This window comes from Lissotriton helveticus, chromosome 9 (genome assembly GCF_964261635.1).
Source record: "Lissotriton helveticus chromosome 9, aLisHel1.1, whole genome shotgun sequence".
NCBI lineage: Eukaryota > Metazoa > Chordata > Amphibia > Caudata > Salamandridae > Lissotriton > Lissotriton helveticus.
In genome coordinates this window covers 996,773,545-996,793,960 of record NC_136070.1, presented here as the reverse complement: position 1 = coordinate 996,793,960, position 20,416 = coordinate 996,773,545, and the positions used below count along the sequence as shown (strand labels likewise).

The 20,416-nt window shown below is 43.6% G+C and overlaps 1 protein-coding gene across 1 annotated transcript; it reads left to right on the top strand.

Annotated features, from left to right (window-relative positions):
• Positions 1–1,478: 1,478 nt before the first annotated feature.
• On the top strand, positions 1,479–14,269 carry LOC144783108 (caveolin-3-like). The gene is made up of 2 exons (XM_078662257.1): positions 1,479–1,583; positions 13,465–14,269. Exons 1-2 carry the CDS (start codon positions 1,497–1,499, stop codon positions 13,801–13,803), a joined length of 426 nt encoding a protein of 141 aa, XP_078518383.1. The 5' UTR covers positions 1,479–1,496; the 3' UTR covers positions 13,804–14,269.
• The last annotated feature ends 6,147 nt before the right edge of the window (positions 14,270–20,416 follow it).

Sequence of the window (20,416 nt, the reverse complement as noted above, 5' to 3'; positions counted from 1 at the left end):
GAAATTATGCGATTGTGAGGCTGTGGCGTTTTTTGCATAGTTATAGATTTGCTGCATTTGCCACATAATCCATCATCTGCTCCATATTCTGCACATTTTAACAAAACATGTTGGTTCTAGCTCAACAGTTCAAAAGTTACTAGAAATACGATGACGTGTTGCTGTGCAGTGAAATGTCCTTTCCAGACCTCGACTCGTCACCTTTCTGTTGCTTATTGCTATATTTGGGTGTTTAACTAGTACTGATAAGGTGCAACCAGCGCCAAGACAGTGTTAACACTTGTAAAAATTAGAAAAATTAAGTAATACTATCAAAAAATGTGCAACATGAAGTTTCATAATTTGCCTTTTTTTTGCCGCATAATTGACTGAACCCTGCTGCATAATTTGACCCTACCGGCTGCATAATTCCCGTGGCCCCTAGCAGAGGGAGGCTTCTTTTTCACTACTCCGAACGGAAAAACGAGGCCTAGGTAATATCGACAGGCTGACAAGAAATGAGGCAGACAAGTAGTCCCGTAGGTAGGTAGTTAGGTAGGTAGGTAGGTAGGTAGGTTGGTTGGTTGGTTGGTTGGTTGGTAGGTAGGTAGGTAGGTAGGTAGGTAGGTAGGTCGGTCGGTCGGTCGGGAAGATAGATAGATAGATAGATAGATAGATAGATAGATAGATAGATAGATAGATAGATAGATAGATAGATAGATAGATAGATAGATAGATAGATAGATAGATAGATAGATAGATAGATAGATAGATAGATAGATAGATAGATAGATAGATAGATAGATAGATAGATAGATAGATATGTTATGTTATAAAATATTCGGTAAGTAGGCCCCTAGATAGATAGATACACAGGAAGGCACACAGATAAGCAGGAATTGAGGCAGGAAGATTGAGAGACGGGCAATTTGAACGATCGAAGGCAGGTGGATAGATATACTGACAGTCAGATAGAAAAATAGACATACAAGCGGGCCGACAGATAGGCAGGTCGATGGACAGAATGGCAGACAGACCGATTGTTCGGAAGGCTGATAGATAGCCATGGACTTATAGGGACATATACAAAAAACTAGATAGGTAGATAGACAGTCAGACAGAGACAGTCACATGGACAGTTGCACAACCCTCAGTGTTGCATCATAAAACATTTGCTACACTTTAAAATGTTCGACGGGTTTTTACAAAAGGCTTTCTGTACAGCCCCTCCCTTGACCTTGGTTTGGGTTTCCTACGCTCAGTTTGGTCTGTACACAGAAGTCCATACAACCGTTTCTACAACAACCCTACTATAGTTCACAGCCTCCGACTGATTGCACGGTGAGGCCACCTCACATACCTGAGCCGTGGAGGACAGACAATAGGTAGGCAGTCCCAGCTATGTTTGACCCATGTTGCATGGAGACTGCAGGCTGCCAGGAGAGGATATAAAGGAAGGGTGGGTTTGAGGGTCAGACTGCACAACACTTGCTGACCACGGAGGCTGTTCTCCCACCATGCCGGAACCCAGGACAATCCCGAGCGAGCCCATGCCTCTGGACATGGAACAGCGCGACCCCAACAACTTGAACGAGCACGTGCGGGTGAGGGACTGCCATGCGTTTCCGTATTTCTCTTCTTGGGGCTTGGGGCTGAGGTTCCGGGTGGCACAATTAACTAATCGGGTGCTGCCTCCCTATTCTCTTATACTCATTTACGCAACTATTTGAGTCCTTCAGGAGTTACAGTGTGTTCTAGTGATATTAAGATCCGCGATGCCTGCTAGTACTGACTGGTACTGGCTGATGTAAAATCTGACCCGAGGCAAGGCCTGGTATGGGTGACTGAATGTGTGTGGTCGCCCATCTATAACCAGCTCACTTACATGGACCACGAATGCAATACCTTTATTATGAGTCAGTGGAATGTTCCAGAATGGGCATGCGCTGTCGCCTCGACTGTCAAACAGATAGGAGTCTGTGCCGTGGCATGTCTATAAAGAACATGGCAGATTCTTCTGTATACAAAATGGCCGATGCCAGCCAGGCACTGGCGCTTTCATACACCACGCAGCGAAGGGCATTTCCTGCCGTAGCATGGCAGCAAGTGATGAAACGCCCTTGGTAAAAGCCAGATAATTTACTAGTTCAGGCACATGGCTAGACTTTGAGTAAATGTTCTACATCTGTAGAATTCATAAAGAATTCCAGGAGTTCTTTGGGAAATCTGCAACGTTTGCATAGTCTCAGCCGGTGAACTCACACAAAAATGTACAAAAGTGTATACGTGTGCATGTGTAAATGGGAATCAAAAGGGCATTCGCTAAACTTAACTTTTTTGGCTTCTCTATGGGGGAAGATATTTTTCCCAAGAAGAAACCTGTTTACCTACATCCCTACTAATTTAGGATTATTCCATCTCTTTAGCCAGCACGAAAGGCATTTACTCCTATCTTTGATGGGAGTAAATTTACATCTGATTTGACGGTGGGAAACTACCTGCAAAAAAAGTTGGGAAATTCCACAAATTTGCGTCCCTAACAGTTGAAGGGTGACCCACCTAGAATGCTTCCAGACCCGACGGTAAGAGCAGAGCACGGATGTGCAGATTTTTTTCTTTGCATTCTGGTACTTGTAGTCCTAAATTAAAAGATCATTAAGACGACTGCAAGTACCAGAAAAGTAAATGAAGATCCTGGTTTGGATTAACTGCTCCCAGATGGCTCTGTAAAGCTTGAGACCTCTTTAATAACACACTTGGGGGCATATTATCAAGGACCGGTGTTAAAATTACGCCGCTTTATCGGCAGGAAACTGCCGATAAAACGGCGATAATGGGCTTGATAATACGCCTTTGTTAATTCCCAAAGAAGCCCATGTTAACACCAAAACCATTAACAAGTGCGTATTATCAAGCCCATTAGCACCATTTTATCGGCAATTTCCTGCCGATAAAACGGCGATAATTTTAACACCGGTCCTTGATAATATGCCCCAACCTCCCGTGAAACCTTTACCATACTGTCAAATTTCCGTGTGACAAAATCAGTGGGTGCCCACTGTGCATGATTCTGTAAATCGCGAATTAGATTGTGCCCTTACAAATGCTGCTATTTGGTTTTTTTGCATTAGTTACACTTTTGAGAATCAGGCCCACGGTGACACAAAAATAAGAGATGGCTTTCAGTACATTTTGGCAAATTGCATTATTATGGCTCTTAGGCCCCAGGTCCTCTTCCTTTACTTCACCTCGTGTGATTTCTGTGCTTAAATCCTGGTGTAATAACATGATAATAACAGCACCACATGTAAGAGATACATTTGTACCCCTAAATGTATTGACTAGCTTAAAAAAAATTGCTAATGCGTGCAGAATAGAGAACTATTCTTCCTTCTGAATCACATTTAGCGTTGTCCACTCTCTTCCTGCCTGCATTTAATAATTTCCATACAGTAAACTCAGCATTACAGTATTACTTTAAACCATTAGAAAATATCAAAGACCAGATTTTCACCATTTCCTCACTACTATAAATGAAGTCTGTTATATGTGAGGGGACACGTCGAGTCCATTTTTTCACACAGTCAACCATACCAGATGCATCCCCACGCCCCACCCCACTCCCCACCCAACTCCCCTCAACTGCTGGATGCAAACATGTCAGCCCGCATTTTATTTACACTTTTCAACCAAGCGTAGATTTTTTTTTATCACAGCAGAATCCCACATTTTTACATGACTTTATATATCTTCCCATTTTTTTACAGAGTTAGCTATACATCGAGTCACCTAACCCCTCTATCACCCCAGCAAAAACCTTTTGTGGGCTCATGGTTGGCCTGTCCTTGGATCACCCAGCTCCGCTTGGGGTTTTCACTCTTGCATGAAAATCCCTGAGCTTAAATACTGCTTCTGTGAGGCAGCGGATCTTAACTCAGTGCAGAAGGCCTGCTCACCCTAGAGCACTCGTACCTCAGGCATCCCCACACCCAATCAGCCTATAAAACTGGGCCATGCTTTTGTCCCCTGGCACAGACGGCACCTTCCAACCGCCAAAAGGCCCAAAAGCATCAACGCGCATGTTTTGGGTTAGGCTAGGGGCCCAGAAGCGATGACCCCGACTTCTCAAATTGCAGCTTCTCTACAGAATGCTGCAAGCACACCCCCTTTGAGGTCCCACTGAAACTGATCTCGTGTATGTACTACTTAGTGACTTGCAAGGAGGATCTGAAAATACCTGATGACCATGTACTCACTCCACCTCAAGCCAACATGGTACACTGACCAGTTGGACGCACTACGGTCCACAAGACAAACTGGCACGTAAAGGTGAACAGGTTGTTCACAAACATAGCGTTACTCTCAGGAGACAAATGGACCCCATCGGGAAGAAAAAAACGTTCCCTTCGATACAGCTGTGGGGGATACAGTCCAACCTAGAAGATCTCAGCATCTTCGAGGGCCATCTGTTCAAGCCCTTGGCAGATTCATTCAGCACCTACACAGAATGCCAAACACGCCAGGGCTACCTAGGCACGTATGCAACCAAACAAAGAAGGCCTATGGGAACCGCTTAGCCAGCCACATGACCTCACATACAATGGCTTCAAATTGGTCTTTAAGTCCGATTGGTGCTACATCCTTGCCCTCAAGGTATGAAATCACCAAAACAGGAGTTGGGTACACCATGGAACTAGCTTTTCCACCGCTGACTGGAGACACCCTACCTTAAGCCCCCCTAGACCATACCACCTCATATTGAAACCAGTAGCCTTACACGCCCCAAAAGTCACCAGGCCAGTGTGCTTCCTGAGTCCTCTGCATGAAAGTGTGGCAGAACACCCACACCTCTCAAGTGGGCAAAGCACCATCATGCACGGAAGAGGGGAAGGACGAGTGGCAATATTAAATATCAGATCACTGGCAAATGCACATAGCACCTGTAGTACACAGACCACCATCCTCCAATCCTTTGCACCCGCTGTCTGTCCAGACCTGCCCCAGTTGCATGTGGGGTAGCCCCTATGCGGAATGAGGGGGAGCTGAAAACCGAGTGGTTGCTCCTGGTTTTTGCTAACATGATCCTCAGTACCCTAGAGAACTGGTATCTGCAGAGCTGGTAACCGTTGGTCGTGCAGAAAGACCGCTGTGTTTGGACCCCACGGCGGCAGCACTAGATAATTAACAAGAGACTGGGCCAGGCACCACTGGGAGCCTTGTACCCTATGCAAAACTATTTGTTCTACCCTGCCCAACTGGTCTGTTTTTAAGGACAGCAACCTGTTTTGCTGTTTCCAGTAACTTTGAAACTAGGGCAAAAAAGTCTCCGCACATCAATTTGCCTTCTTGTATCTTTACACCCCTCGCCCCTCAAGCTTCTGCGAACCCATTCGGGGTTTCTTGATAAAAAATGTAGAAGCCCAGTCTCTGTGCCCATCCAGCTTTGCAAATGCTTCCTTATATATGACCTGATTGTTCCTACCCATTTATCTTAGCTAAGAATGGCACTCAGGAGGATTGCACAAAACTTCCCCCCTGTCCCGTTGACTCAAAAAATCACTGGAATGCCCCTCATAGGCTCTCCTCAACGTAGATGCCAAACCGGATACCACAAGGTCTAGTCGGATGGGGCGCCAAGCCTCTGGAGATGGTTCGGAAATTGTGTAGGGCGTGCTGCTGCCTCCAGTTGGTAACATCTGAAATCTTGCAACTTTGGGTGAGACAAAGCATCAGTTATTGAGTAGCCTCAGAACACGCTTAGCCATCAACTTAATGTTATTGACCAGGCACAACTAGATTAGCTCCTTGAGTAATCCTAGAACCATACTGCAGCTCACTTTCTGCTGATTTATAGCCTCCGCAACTGCCATAATGTCAGACCAAAACAGTTGCAGAATTGTGCAGGCCATACTGTCAGGGCAACAACAATCAGAAACAGCTCCAAGAAAGCACATTTTCTCACCAAGCCCACCTGGAACCACTCAACTGCCCATTGCTGAGCACACCAATGGCTACCAAGTATTGTGCCAAAACCTACGCTCCCTGCCGCATCTTTGAAAAGACTCAACACAGGACTAGCCACAGGTGGGGGTACCCGTGCCACAGTCCCATTAAAGTACTGAAGGTAGGATTCCCAAATTCAGTAGTCCTGCATAACCTCCTGAGATAGCCACGTCCGATGGTGCTTCTACTTAAGGTGAGCCATAGTCTGTTCAATAGATCCGGAAAATGGCTGTCCCGTAGGGATAATGAGACGGGCAAAGTAAGTATTTTTATTTGCACAATTAATTAAACTCATTGCAATTCATACAAAATACAGTTAAAAACACTGTCCATATTAATTTATTATTTTTCTTTTTTTTAAAAGGTATTTATGAGAGCAAAATGGTTCGGTAGAGAGACAAAATATCGAAATTAAAATATCGATATACAATAATATCGATGTTTTAATTGCGATGGTATAGAATATCGATGTGCAATAATATCGATAGACAGAATATCGATATTAAGGTATGTATGTTACTAATATCGAAATTTTGTTTAGTGTTATGTATTTTATTATGTTGTTTATATGTTTTTTAAACATGTTTTTTAATGTATGTTTAGAAATTAGTAATTTTGTTTACATTTTGCGTTTTAGTATCATAGCGGGTTGTGGGTTTATAGGGGAATAGGGTGGGAAGTAATTTAATTATAATTAATTGATTAATATGTTGTTAAAATATGTTTGATTAATAAATAATTATTAATTAATAATTCATTGGTAATTAATTATTATTAATTAGTTAATTAAATTAATTAGAGTTAATGTAGTAATTTTTATTATTTTTTGTCATTGTTAATTAATAAGTAATAGGTAATTAATTATTATTAATTAGTTAATTAAATTAATTAGAGTTAATGTGGTAGTATTTATTATTTTTTGTTATTGTTAATTAATAAATATTTGGTAATTAATTATTATTAATTAGTTAATTAAATTAATTAGAGTTAATGTAGTAGTATTTATTATTTTTTGTTATTGTTAATTAATAAATAATTGGTAATTAATTATTATTAATTAGTTAACTAAATTAATTAGAGTTAATGTAGTGATGTTTATTATTTTTTCTTATTGTTAAATAATAATTAATTGGTATTTAATTATTATTAATTAGTTAATTAAATTAATTAGAGTTAATGTACTAATATTTTTAATTTTTTGTTATTGCTAATTAATAATTAATTGGTAATTAATTATTATTAGGTGATTAAATGACAATTAATTTTTTTATGTAATTTATTTATGTCTAGTGGGTTGTGTGTTTATAGGGGAATAGGGTGTGACATATTTAAATTAAATTAATTAAAGAGATTGTATTTATTTATTGGTATTTATTGTTAATTAATTGTTAATTAATTAATTGGTAATTAGTTTTTTTTATTTATTTCATAATATTAATTATAAATAATGTATTAATAAATATTGTTTATTCTTGTAAATATCTTGTTAATTATTCATTGGTAATTAATTATTAATTGGTAATTAATATGTGTTAATTAGCTAATTTATAATTACATCAATTTAATATTAATTGTTATTAATTGATTAATTTACATTTATATTAATTGTGGTTTTTTGTATGTGTAGTGTGTTGTGTGTTAAAGGGGGAGTAGTGTGGGAAGTAATTTTTACCCTCATGCTATCCAACGCTTTCCCTACTGTCGCACCCTCTGGAGTGGGAATAGTAATTTTTACCCCTACGATATCCAACGCTTTCCCTACTGTTGCACCATATGGAGTGGGAATAGTAATTTATACCCCTATGCTATCCAACGCTTTCCCTACTGTTGCACCCTTTGGAGTCGGAATAGTAATTTGTACCCCTACGCTATCCAACGCTTTCCCTACTGTTGCACCCTTTGGAGTGGGAATAGTAATTTTTACCCCTACGCTATCCAACGCTTTCCCTACTGTTGCACCCTTTGGAGTGGGAACAGTAATTTTTACCCCTACGCCATCCAACGCTTTCCCAACTGTTGCACCCTCTGGAGTGGGAATAGTAATTTTTACCCCTACGCTATCCAACGCTTTCCCTACTGTTGCACCCTCTGGAGTGGGAATAGTAATTTTTACCCCTACGCTATCCAACGCTTTCCCTACTGTTGCACTCTCTGGAGTGGGAATAGTAATTTTTACCCCTACGCTATCCAACGCTTTCCCTACTGTTGCACCCTCTGGAGTGGGAATAGTATTTTTTACCCCTTCGCTATCCAATGCTTTCCCTACTGTTGCACTCTCTGGATTGGGAATAGTAATTTTTACCCCTACGCTATCCAACGCTTTCCCTACTGTTGCACCCTCTGGAGTGGGAATAGTAATTTTTACCCCTACGCTATCCAACGCTTTCCCTACTGTTGCACTCTCTGGAGTGGGAATAGTAATTTTTACCCCTATGCTATCCAACGCTTTCCCTACTGTTGCACCCTCTGGAGTGGGAATAGTAATTTTTATCCCTACTCTATCCAACGCTTTCCCTACTGTTGCACTCTCTGGAGTGGGAATAGTAAGTTTTACCCCTACGCTATCCAACGCTTTTCCTACTGTTGCAATATGTAGAGTAAGTATATATATTAATTTATATGTCGTTTTTAATTTATTTTTAATGTGTATGTATTATTTATTATTTTTTAAATATGTTTTAATGTTTATATTTATAATTTGCTATATTATTTTAATTATTTTTACATTATTATTAATACATTTAAAAAAACGATATTTTTAACTTCGATATTTTTGTACTACTATATTTTTTTTCTCGATATTTTTTTACTTACCTTTATGTAGATAGAACTCCGATATTTTTGATTTCGATATTTTTGTGTCGATATTTTTGTATGTCTATATTTTGTCTGTCGATATTATGTCATAGATTCAAATGGTTCATAGCTGGTAGGGCAAAGTTCTGCTGGCCGACCAATACCTGCAACTAATGAAATGTCACTTTCCTGGTCACCAAGCACTCCCTCAGGGAGCACCTAAACTGGGCCACTCTATCCTCAGGAAACCTGCACACGCTCACCACAGAATCTAACTCAATGCACAAGAAAGTAATCACAGGGGATAGGCCTCAAGTCTTGCCCTGGGTCAGAGGAACATCGATCAGTTCCAGCAGGACAACAAAACCTTCCAAAACCTCCACACAAAATGTGGTGAACCTGTGGCAGCCTAGGAAGAATAAACAATGAAGGTAATGTAATGCAGAACCCATTTGGCGCCAGTCACTTTCACGAACATCAACTCGAGGAAAGAGCTGAAGGTCTCAAAGTGCAGGCAAGATACAGGGGCATATTATCAAGGACGGGCGATACATTATCGCCGCTTTTATCGGCAGGAAACTGCAGATAAAGCGGCGATAATGGGCTTGATAATATGCTCTATGAATTCCTATCGAAGCCCATGTTAGATGTCTTCACATCTAACATGGGCTTCGATAGGAATTCATAGAGCATAATATCAAGCCCATTATCGCCGCTGTATCGGCAGTTTCCTGCCGATAAAAGCGGCGATAATGTATCGCCCGTCCTTGATAATATGCCCCACAGAGCGGCCAAAAGGCGTACTCCTGTCAAAATATAAGGCACCGTCAAAGTAGAAATCATTGGGGAGCACCGGTAACAAAGGAAAAGCAGATTCAATGTCTGCTTTCGCCAACAGAGCTCCAGTTCCCAAATGCTGCAACATAGCAATGGCTTGGTCAGAGGAGCAAGCCTCACAGAGCAGAGCATAGGCTCAATGGAATCATTTACTGAGTTGCCCTTTGGGGCTGAGAGGTTTAAATATTAAGTGGAACTGGCCCTGTTCTTTGTTGGACAAGACCCCCAAAGGGGAGCAGACAAAATTTTCCAAAAGGTGGAGCATCAAAAGGACCAGTAACCCTGCTCAGGACACAATCTTTGGCCACCTCCTTGAGCATTTACGGACTGCTGATTTTCAAAAATACGCGGTCTCACAATACTTTATCAGTTAATCTCAATGCATTATGACTAAGCGAGACCACATGCACTGTGATATTTGTGTAACTCTGAATAAAAAAGTTAAAAATGTTTTTTTTTAACAAAAACTATTTGTATGCAGTCCTTCAAACAGCACAATATATCGATCTCTGAAGAATGGACGGCTGAGTTGGCTTCCCCAGGATTGGAACATGTGAAGTGTAGATGGCAGGAGATGTCAGATATGAGTGTTTGACTCACTGTACCATCCTGATAGCATACACAATGGTGGACCACCATTGCACACATCTCTAAATGCTTATTGCTCTTTTTGGCAGTGGGCTTGTGGATGAGCCAAAGGAACTGTCCCCAGTATGCAGATTAGCAACCTTTTGGGGGAAAGTTATCTCAATCACTCGAGTTTTGGTGGTTTTGCTTCTTTAAACTGGGGATACCATAAACAAAATTACCACAACTGTACTACCAGCCATTTCACACCTGCTGTGCCATTCCATTGCTAATATTGCTCCCCTTCCATGACCCGGCTAGGCATGAATAATACTGCAGGGCGCGCCTTGAATGGAGTGGGCCGCAGCATATGTGAGGCCACGGCAGGACAGGGAGCCATTTCTGGTATGGCGGGCCATGAGGAGACTTCCCCTGGGGTGGAGGGGCATGGCCCACCGTACTGTGGGGCATATTATCAAGGACCGGTGTTAAAATTATCACCGTTTTATCGGCAGGAAATTGCCTATAAAATGGCGATAATGGGCTTGATAATACGCCCTTGTTAATTCCCATAGAAGCCCATGTTTTGGTGTTAACATGGGCTTCTGTGGGAATTAACAAAGGCGTATTATCAAGCCCATTATCGCCGTTTTATTGGCAGTTTCCTGCCGATAAAACAGCAATAATTTTAACACTGGTCCTTGATAATATGCCCCTGTATTTTCACAGCCATTGCAATGTCCCGGGTCTCACAATTACTGCAGTGAGTGGAGCCATAGGGCGACTTTAAAAAGTGAGAGAGACCGCCTGGGAATACCAGGTGCTGTAGGCTTTTAAAAAAAAAAAAAAAAAGTGGGAGAGATCGGGGCTCGGTCTTTTCTTTCAACATCACAATTCGCCCACGGAACCACTCAGCGCTATGCCACAGACCGAAATCCTTCTTCGCCGTGTCGCAGTTAGAATCTTTAGCACTCCAGAGGGACTCTCGCGACCTCCAGTAGCACACGCAACACAGCTGCCGCATAGTTGGAGTCGGGCACAACCCCACGTCATGTGGAGTAACATTGCTGGGCCACCCCACACTAGGGGCATGTCGGGGAGTGCGTAATGTTAAATCTCTACAATCGTTGCATTGTCAGATACGTGCGATGCAAGTAATACAATTGTGTGAGCTTAAAGCAGCTGTTACTGGCTACCTTCCTGACCTGTGCAAAAGCTCGCCAACACCCCCCCCCCATAAGTGGCAGAGGCAGTTCTGCCATCCATTTACTTTGGATCTTTGTTTCGTCAACCTTACAGTTTGCTTTAGGGCTTTTTATATATTGGAGATCAGTCCCCTGGTGGTGCCCGGGTCAAGCAGGAGCACCAGGGTGTGTGATTCCTCAGGCTCCTCTGGTAAGGTCGTCCACACCTTGCGAGTCGTGCACGATATTTTAGCGTACTGCATAAAGTGACCCTCTGGTACCGGATTGGGGGGCATATTATCAAGGACCGGTGTTAAAATTATCGCTGTTTTATCGGCAGGAAACTTCCGATAAAACAGAGATAATGGGCTTGATAATACGCCTTTGTTAATTCCCATAGAAGCCCATGTTAACACCAAAACACGGGCTTCTATGGGAATTAACAAGGGCGCATTATCAAGCCCATTATCGTCATTTTATCGGCAATTTCCTGCTGATAAAACGGCGATAATTTTATCACCGGTCCTTGATAATATGCCCCAACAGTCCCTTGCTTCCGCCATTGAGGTACAGATCCCCTGCCGCCACACATCCTCCCTCATACCACCTCGCAAGGTCGATCACTGTTTTCATTTAGCCATCGGAGGCGGAGCAACTCAGAGTATGGGGACCTTCGTAAGACCTAGACAATCACCCGCTCCCAGGCCCCCGCGACCTGGCGAACCACGAATGGGTAGTCCCGGGTGCATAAAAAGTGTTATTATATTTAAAACCACTTGGATGCTAAGCATCTCGCAGCATCCCCATGTAATTTCCATTGAAATGAATGGACACTCCATGACGAGCTGAGCTCGTCATGAGCGTCCAAGGGGTTAACACTCATGCTAAGTAATTAAATACAATAATCATGCCCTTTGTGCTTTATTCCAACCCTACCCTTGCCTTTTCAGTTTCTTACTTTCTCTTCCTTTTTTCAGCTGTTTTCACTCTCTTTCTTTTTCCTTTTTCACCTTTCTTTGACTGTTTTTCAAATATGCACTGACAACTCACTGAAGCAGAGGAGGAGGTTTGCAATTCTTATGGACCTGGCCTTGAAGGTTACCAGCATGGCTGAAACTTGCTTCTTCTTAGGGCCAGGAACTAACTAGCTGCACCCAACTAGCTGCCCTAGGCCCCACTCTTTTCAGTTTCCAGTACTGCCAATCTAAACATATTTATATATCACAATATCAGGGCTTTTTAATAAATTCATAATGAGGTAGGTACTGTCAACTGCCAATAAGTGTACCATATGCTTGAAATATGACCCAGAACACAGGGGCATATTACCAAGGCAGGCAAAATGAAATTATCGCAACTTTTGCTGCCGTTTACAGCCGCAAAGCGGCGATAATTTGATCGCACTATTAGCAAGCTGTCGCTAACATCAGTTAGCAACAGCTTTTAGGTGATAGCGAGCGGTTTGGGGCCCGCTTTGCATGTCAGCGATTTTTCTCGCTAATGACATGCAAAGTGGGCGTACCCAACCTGTTAGCGACTGAAAGCAGTCGCTAACATCACTTTCGCCTATTATCAATGAAGGCTTAGCGACAAAATAATTTGCGCTAAGCGCTAATATTGCTGAAAACTAACGCCTGCTCAGAACAGTTCTTAGCCTGTATATCCAATGGGAGATGGATATTCAGGCTAAGTCCCTATTAGCGATAATGCCTGAATATCGCTGGATTTCCAGCGATATTCACGCATTTCGCCGCTATCACCAGATATTTTATCGCTTTGGAGATAAACGTTGCTAATAGCACGTTATCTCTGCAATAAAATCCGGCGATGCGCGGCAATAAAAAAAATTACGCTAAGCTTATTTAGCGATAAATATCACTAGTTGATGATAGTATGCCTCACAATTTTTATTTTTAATCCGGTGTTCATTCTAGCAAAAAAACAGATAGGGGCCATCTATGATGTTCCTGCCCTGGGTCCCTCAAAAGCTTCTGAGAGGCCTCTTCTTCCTTTATAACCTGGAGTTTCTTCTATTCCTGCTCTCATAGTGTAGACATTTCTTTTGAATAATTTTCTTTTTTATACACCTCTTTTCTAGGTGCTCTTCGAGGATGCCTTCGGTGAACCAGAAGGATCTCACAGCATCGATGGGGTTTGGGAATGTTCTTTCAAGACCTTCCGAGGCGTGAAGAGCTGCTGTTACATCGTCCTGTCAATTCTGTGTGGCTGCCCACTGGCCTTCTGTTGGGCACTGCAGTTCGCCGGCCTCCAGTGCTGCCACATCTGGATGATAGGGCCCTGTCTCACCTGCTGGAAAATGAATATCAGCTGCATGAAGCATTTCTGGAGCACCTGCATCCACTGCATGTGCGACCCATTCTACGAAGCCTGCGGTCTATGCTTCAGCTTTATCCGTGTGCAGAACAAAAACGGATAAATGCACCAAAACCCGACGCAGAAGAGAACCTACTATCGACAACACAACATCGAAATAGAAAGAGGACTAAGAAGGCCAGTTCTCCTCCCTGGTGACCTGGTCTCATTTACTGCAACTGGCGACCCAGCAGGACATTATCAATATCTCTTTTTGTTTACTACAACATTGGTATTTTATTTAACCATTCTGAATAGTTCTAGCTTCATATAAGAAAATTAGCTAAAAAAAAGTTTAATATGTTTAACTAAAAATTGCATTGTTATCCTAATAAACAATCACAGGGTCCACAGGGTAAGCTTCTATTGTTTTCAATAGAGGTTAACCCGTTTTCCCCGTCCCAGGCGTGGGAAGGCTTTGAACCCATTGTGGAACCTCTGTACCATGATGTTTTCTTATTTCACCTTTCTTTTGCTGGGTTTTGCTATTTAAACTGAATGCAGCAATAAAGGCCAATTTCAAAATGCTGTACCATTGTTCTGTTTATATATTGTGTACTATTTAGCATCACAATTTCCGAAGAAGCTGATTGAAAGAGTTGAAGAGTCAATGTGCATGGCTGAAATGAAAAGGTACACATTACAGGATAGGTGCTGACAGGTGTCAGACACTGGAGAATTATATACCTTTCGGTCAAGTACTTTTGATCCCCATGGACGTCAATTGACTAAAATGCCAAGAGTAGCTGAAGTCCACGCCTTACCCCCGGGTTATCTAATCAAACATCTAGACAGACCTCTAGGGTCAGGACGTGGCATAGCAATTATCACCAAAAGCCCACCTCTACTGCCAACTCAAGGACAGCCCAATCCTCGACTGTGAAAACATTCACTTCTCCATACACCTTTCCCCGGAGAAAACTCTATCGGGACTATTGATCTACCGACCCCCGGGCCCACCTGGACAGTTCCCTAACTCACTGGTGGACACAGCCACCTCCCTAGCCTGTCTTTCCTTCAACTTCACAGTGTTAGGAGATCTTAACATTTACTTTGATGACCCAGGGAACAAAATAGCTGTAGACCTCAAAGAAGATCTGGCCGCACTCAGCCTCTCCTTGAAAAATCTTCACCCCACCCACAATAAGGGCCATCTCTTGGACCCTATCTTCTCTAACATCCCGGAACTCATCACATTAATACCCCTCCCCATCCCCTGGACAGATCACCACCTGATCCTTCTTAAACTCCCAATCACCACCAAACCCACTCACAGCCTTCCACCCCAAGCACCCTCTCGCCCGTGGCACAAACTAGACACGGATGCATGGACCAGCCAGCTGACAGCCTCCACTCCCACCTTGGATCCGGACCCCTCACTAGCAGACACCCAAATTCGAACCTGGATAGAAACATCCCTAGACTCGGTCCTCCCCGTCAAACACCTCCCCAGTAAGAGGGGATCATTCAAGTCACCTTGGTTTACTCCTGAACTGCGTGAAATACGGAAAAAATGCAAAAAACTTGAACGTCTCTGGAGGAAAGATTGGGCCTCAAACAGCAAAGAAACTTATAAATCATCCATGAAACAGTATAAATTCCTTATAAAAAAGACGCAGCTGCCTATTTCGAAGGGAAAATTCTAGCTGCAGCCAACTCTTCCAAGGAGACCTACCGTATAGTACGGTCACTTATGAAAGTCCCCGAACCTCAGCCTGTCGCTGACCCCACCGGCGCCAGATGCACCCGACTCGCCGAGTTCTTCTCATCTAAAATTCTCAAAATCCTACAGACCTTCCCCCAGCTCCACCCCCCGACAGATCCACCAGCCTGGCCCATTGACCAAGACGCCCCCTCCCTGGATGCCTTCCTCCCCGTCTCCATCGAGAGGTTGGTGGCCACCCTCAATCAAGTGAAGAGTGGGTCCCCGGCCGATCCAGCGCCCATGAGCAAGCTGAAATTAGTTGCTCCCACAATATCCCCCCTCCTAACCAGGCTGATAAATGCCTCCCTCTCCCGAGGGACAGTTCCCGCCAACTGGAAAAGTGCGATAGTGCGCGCACTCCTCAAGAAACCCCACCTAGACCCCACGGATCCCTCAAACTTTAGACCTATCTCCCTTCTTCCAGGCATCAGCAAAGTGGCAGAAAAAATCGTCAACGAACAGCTATCAACCTTTCTAGAGACCAACAACCTCCTTCGCCACTCCCAGACAGGGTTTAGACCAGGACAGGGGACCGACACTGCCCTCCTGGCCGTGACAGAGGAGACTAGATCCATCTTTGACGCAGGGGGATCAGTGGCAGTGATCCTCCTGGACCTGAGTTCCGCCTTTGACACAGTGGACCATACCACCCTCCTCCACCGTCTCCACAAAACTGGAATCACAGGGACCGCCCTGGCCTGGTTAAAAATCGTTTTTGGAGCATAGGACCTTCCAAGTGGCCGATATTCACGGCCACTCCAAAGCTCTTCCCCTTCAATGTGGGGTTCCCCAGGGATCGTCCCTGAGCCCCACACTTTTTAACGTTTACATGGCCCCCTTAGACGACATAGCCTCACCATTCGGCATAAAGGTGGTCATGTACGCCGACGACACCCAACTTGTCGTCTCCATCAATCAGGCCGACCAGTCCATGGAGAATCTGGCCTCCTGCCTGCATAATATATCCAAATGGATGGGCGACTCCCGACTAAAACTCAACGGTGAGAAATCGGAGATTATGCTCCTAGGCGACCCACACAAACTCCCCAAGTCCCTTGCCTGGCCACCCAGCATGGGCTCCCCCCCTACACCAAACAATGAAATCAAGAGCTTAGGCTTTTGGCTCGACCAGGATCTCAGCTTCAGATCCCAAGCGAGAAATATAGCCGGTACATGCTTTGGGCTCATGCGAACTGCCCGGAAGATCCTCCCTTTATCCCCCCAGTCCAGAAAAATCCTTATCCAGGCCTTATTATCTCTAGACTGGATTATGGAAACGCCCTGTACCTGGGCGCCCCAGTAGCTGTCATCAAAAAACTTCAGCACGCTCAGAATGCCGCAGCAAGACTCCTCATGGGGAAGAAATCCAGATGCTCGGCTAAACCCTCCCTCAAAGCTCTTCACTGGCTCCCCATTCAGGAGCGCATCGCCTTTAAAACCCTATGCATCTCTCATAAAATCTTACAGGGTAAAGGCCCTCCCATACTAAAACCACTCATCAAACCCCATAAATCCACCAGACAGCTCAGGTCAGACTCCATTTTCCTTGCCAGCATCCCCAGAATAAGAAGAGCCCGCACGGGTGGGCGCCGCTTCGCATACAACGCCCCTAAGCTCTGGAATAGCCTCCCCCTTAGCATTCGTAAAGAAACCAACCTGCTGTCATTCCGCAGGCTACTAAAGACCTGGCTCTTCCCCCAATAATTCCCCCCCAGGAGCACTTCAGGCTGATACTATAGCGCTGGGACGCCCTTGGGTAGCTACGTGCTCTACAAATCCAAAATCAAATCAAATCAAATCAAGTGACATGACATGCCTTTGACCCGGTCTTGTGACATCACAGGAAGTGACATCATATAACTGTTAACCTTGTTGACATCACAGAGAGTGAAATCATCTGTCGCTTTGATCTCACAGCATCAAAGGATGTGACAAAAACACACAGACACATAGATAAAAAAAATAGAATTCAGCAGACAGGTATTGGATGGAGCATAAATTATGCGGAAAAGTATATCATTTTCCCTTCTTTCGAGAAGCTTCAACTTCTCTGTATCACTAAAATCACACAAACCATTCTATTTACAATCATGTTAATTAACAAAACATTATGCCTTGTTTCCATGGCATATATCTGTGATATGCTTTCCTACTCCACACAGATTTAAATATTTCGGCAGGCCCGTATCCAGAGATATATTTTTAGGGGGGCATGACCCTCAGCTATGATCAAACATTAAAACTGTGCACTATAGGCGCAGTCTTACCCTAACAATGGTAGGGCAAATGATACAATATGCAAGGTTTTAACGCACACAATGCGTCATGGTGCTTTTTACTTCGAGCCTAGAGCAGCGCATGCGCTGCCCTGTGAGACTTTTAGTAATGGGCTTCAGAAAGCTCACCAAAGCTCACCACATGCTTGTGCGTGTGGTTTTGTTTTTCTGAGAGGCAATTGGGCTTTGCGTGCGTCTTTCTAAGAAAGACAGCACGCAATTGAGCAAAGGCGGGTGCATGTCCTGCCTTTGCTCTGCCCACGGCCTATTGCTTGTGGTTACCCGCACGGGCCACATCTGTTTTCAATTATCGTGCACAGGTGCGTGCGTTATAATGCAAAACAGATGTCTCACTGTGGTGCGCACAAGCGCACCACTCACATGCTTGTTCTCAGAGTATGTGGTTTGCGGCTGCGGAGCCTTTCTAGTGGTGTGTTTACACGTGTTAGGAGGGAGTCAGGTGTTTACCTTCCTGCGGCTGCTCGCTGCCTCCTCATGTCTTGTGGTGAGGTTTGGGGGCTGCAGGGGCAGTCTCCCTGAGGAGGTCATGCCTGTAGAAGTAGGGACGGCCCGCCAGCATGCCGCCGAAACAAATAACCAGGGAAGTTCTTGGGACGGCTCCATCTCAGCAATGACTCGGGAAAGATGGAACGGCACCAGACCGCATCCTACAGCCTTTGTGTAAACTGGCTTTTTAAACTGCTTTTATTTTTGACACATCTTTAGAATTCCGAGGCTGTGCTTTAAATAAATAATGGGCTTGATAATACGCCCTTGTTAATTCCCATAGAAACCCATGTTAACATCTAACATGGGCTTCTATGGTAATTAACAATGGGGTATTATCAAGTCCATTATCGCCGTTTTATCGGCAGTTTCCTGCCGATAAAACGGCGATAATTTTAACACCGCTCCTTGAAAATATGTCCGAGTTTCATCCTAGACGCTAGCATGGCTGCGCTGTTCTAGAGGATTTGGCCGGCTGATTTGGAGGACGTTTATGAAGTCATTAGAGGGGTTTATGGCAAAAAGAGCGATAGTCTGCCATAAAGAACTGTATTTAACTCGTGCCCTTCATTAAGAAAACAGTTATATACCATTGCTGAAGAAGACCACATCCACTACAGGAAAATAAGATGGTACCTACATTGTGTACGAAGTATCAGGATTAGATAAAAGCAAGAGGAAGTACAGAATTGGAAATCCTTTGCCAAATTCAGCCCATAAATAACACCTTACTTTCATTTACGACTTATCCAACGAGTTAGCCAAAGTAAAAGAAAACTTTTCAGCTGGCATGACAGCGTAGTTACATGGATGATGAACTGTCTCCAGCTGAATGCTGGAAAAAGGGAGATTATGCTGTTTGGCTATGCCCAACAATTATGGAACTCCGATTGGTATCCCATAGAACTCGGCACAGTCCCTACACCTAAGCAGGTCATTAACCCCTACCGCGCTACCGTGTTTTCCAGCTGTGCGCTGAAAAAAATAATGGCTTGTTTATGACAAAGCCAGCTCGTCATCCGCGTAGCGCAGGTAACGCCCATGACGAGCTGACTTTGTCATCAGCACTGAAGGGGTTAAGACCCTGTGAGTCTGTCTTGATCACTCTCTAATTATGAAAGAGCAGGTGCGTTCAGTTACAGGCTCCTGCTTTCAAATGATGCAATCTTTGAAGAAAGCCTTCCCACTCCTTCCAAATACAGCGAGGAAAACTTTGGTGCAGGCTCTTGTTGTTAGCCGTATGGATTATGGAAATGCCTTATTGGCCTCAGCGAATGAGACCCTGTTATCAAAACTACACGTAATTCAGAATATGGCGGCCCGCCTCATTTGTAATCTCCCATCTGGGACTTCTTCAACTACCCTTCTTCGTTCCGTGCACTGGTACCTGTCTGGAAGAGTTATTCTTAAAATGTGCTGCCTTATAAGGGCCTGACAGGAAAAGGTCCTAGTTATCTTGCATTGAAGCTTTCTCACAATTGCCCTCCTAGACTGCTCATATCCAACGATAAAGCCTTGTTAACTGTTCCTCAGGTCAGAAAGTTCCTTTCTGGGGGCATGTCCTTCTCTTGCCTAGCCCCTCATCATTGGAACAAGCTACCAATACACATTAGAACATGTTCAGATTGCTCTGTTTTTAGGAAGAGGCTGTAAACAATATTGTTTTGACCATCTGGTCCTTTTTACCTAGACCTATAGTTGCTCTGAGATAACCTTGCCGAGGAGATTCGTGTGCATTATAAATTACTATCAAAAAATAACAATTTGAATTTGGAGAGCCTCTTAAATGTATTAGTTGACTCATGTTCCATCGAATTAAACCCTAATTTAAATCATCAAAATTGTTCTGTTATCTTCAAAACCACTACATGGTAGTCATCAACTTCTAGAAGGATGAAAAAACAAGGTAACTTTCTGATACTTTACCAGGGATCGCTCCCAACGAGCGTTTCATGAAATGAGCAAGATCAGACCACTCTACTAAGTGGAGCCTTGGCAATAAAGAAAAGGAGACCTTTAGTGCAAAATCTTGGTAAGACATTAGTAGTTTGGCCATGGCATCCAACGCAAAAATGTCTGGGGGTTGATCCAAAATCTGGACTAAATATCTCTAGTATCCAATATGAATGATACTGCAAACTAAATAATCTGACAGATTTTTACTTTGATCCCAAATTCAATTTACCCAT

Bases quoted from the DNA above. Each gene is read 5' to 3' on its own strand.
- LOC144783108 (XM_078662257.1), top strand. From the start codon at position 1,497: ATGCCGGAACCCAGGACAATCCCGAGCGAGCCCATGCCTCTGGACATG. The intron at 1,584-13,464 runs GTGAGGGACTGC...CCTCTTTTCTAG, and splicing joins ACTTGAACGAGCACGTGCGG to GTGCTCTTCGAGGATGCCTT.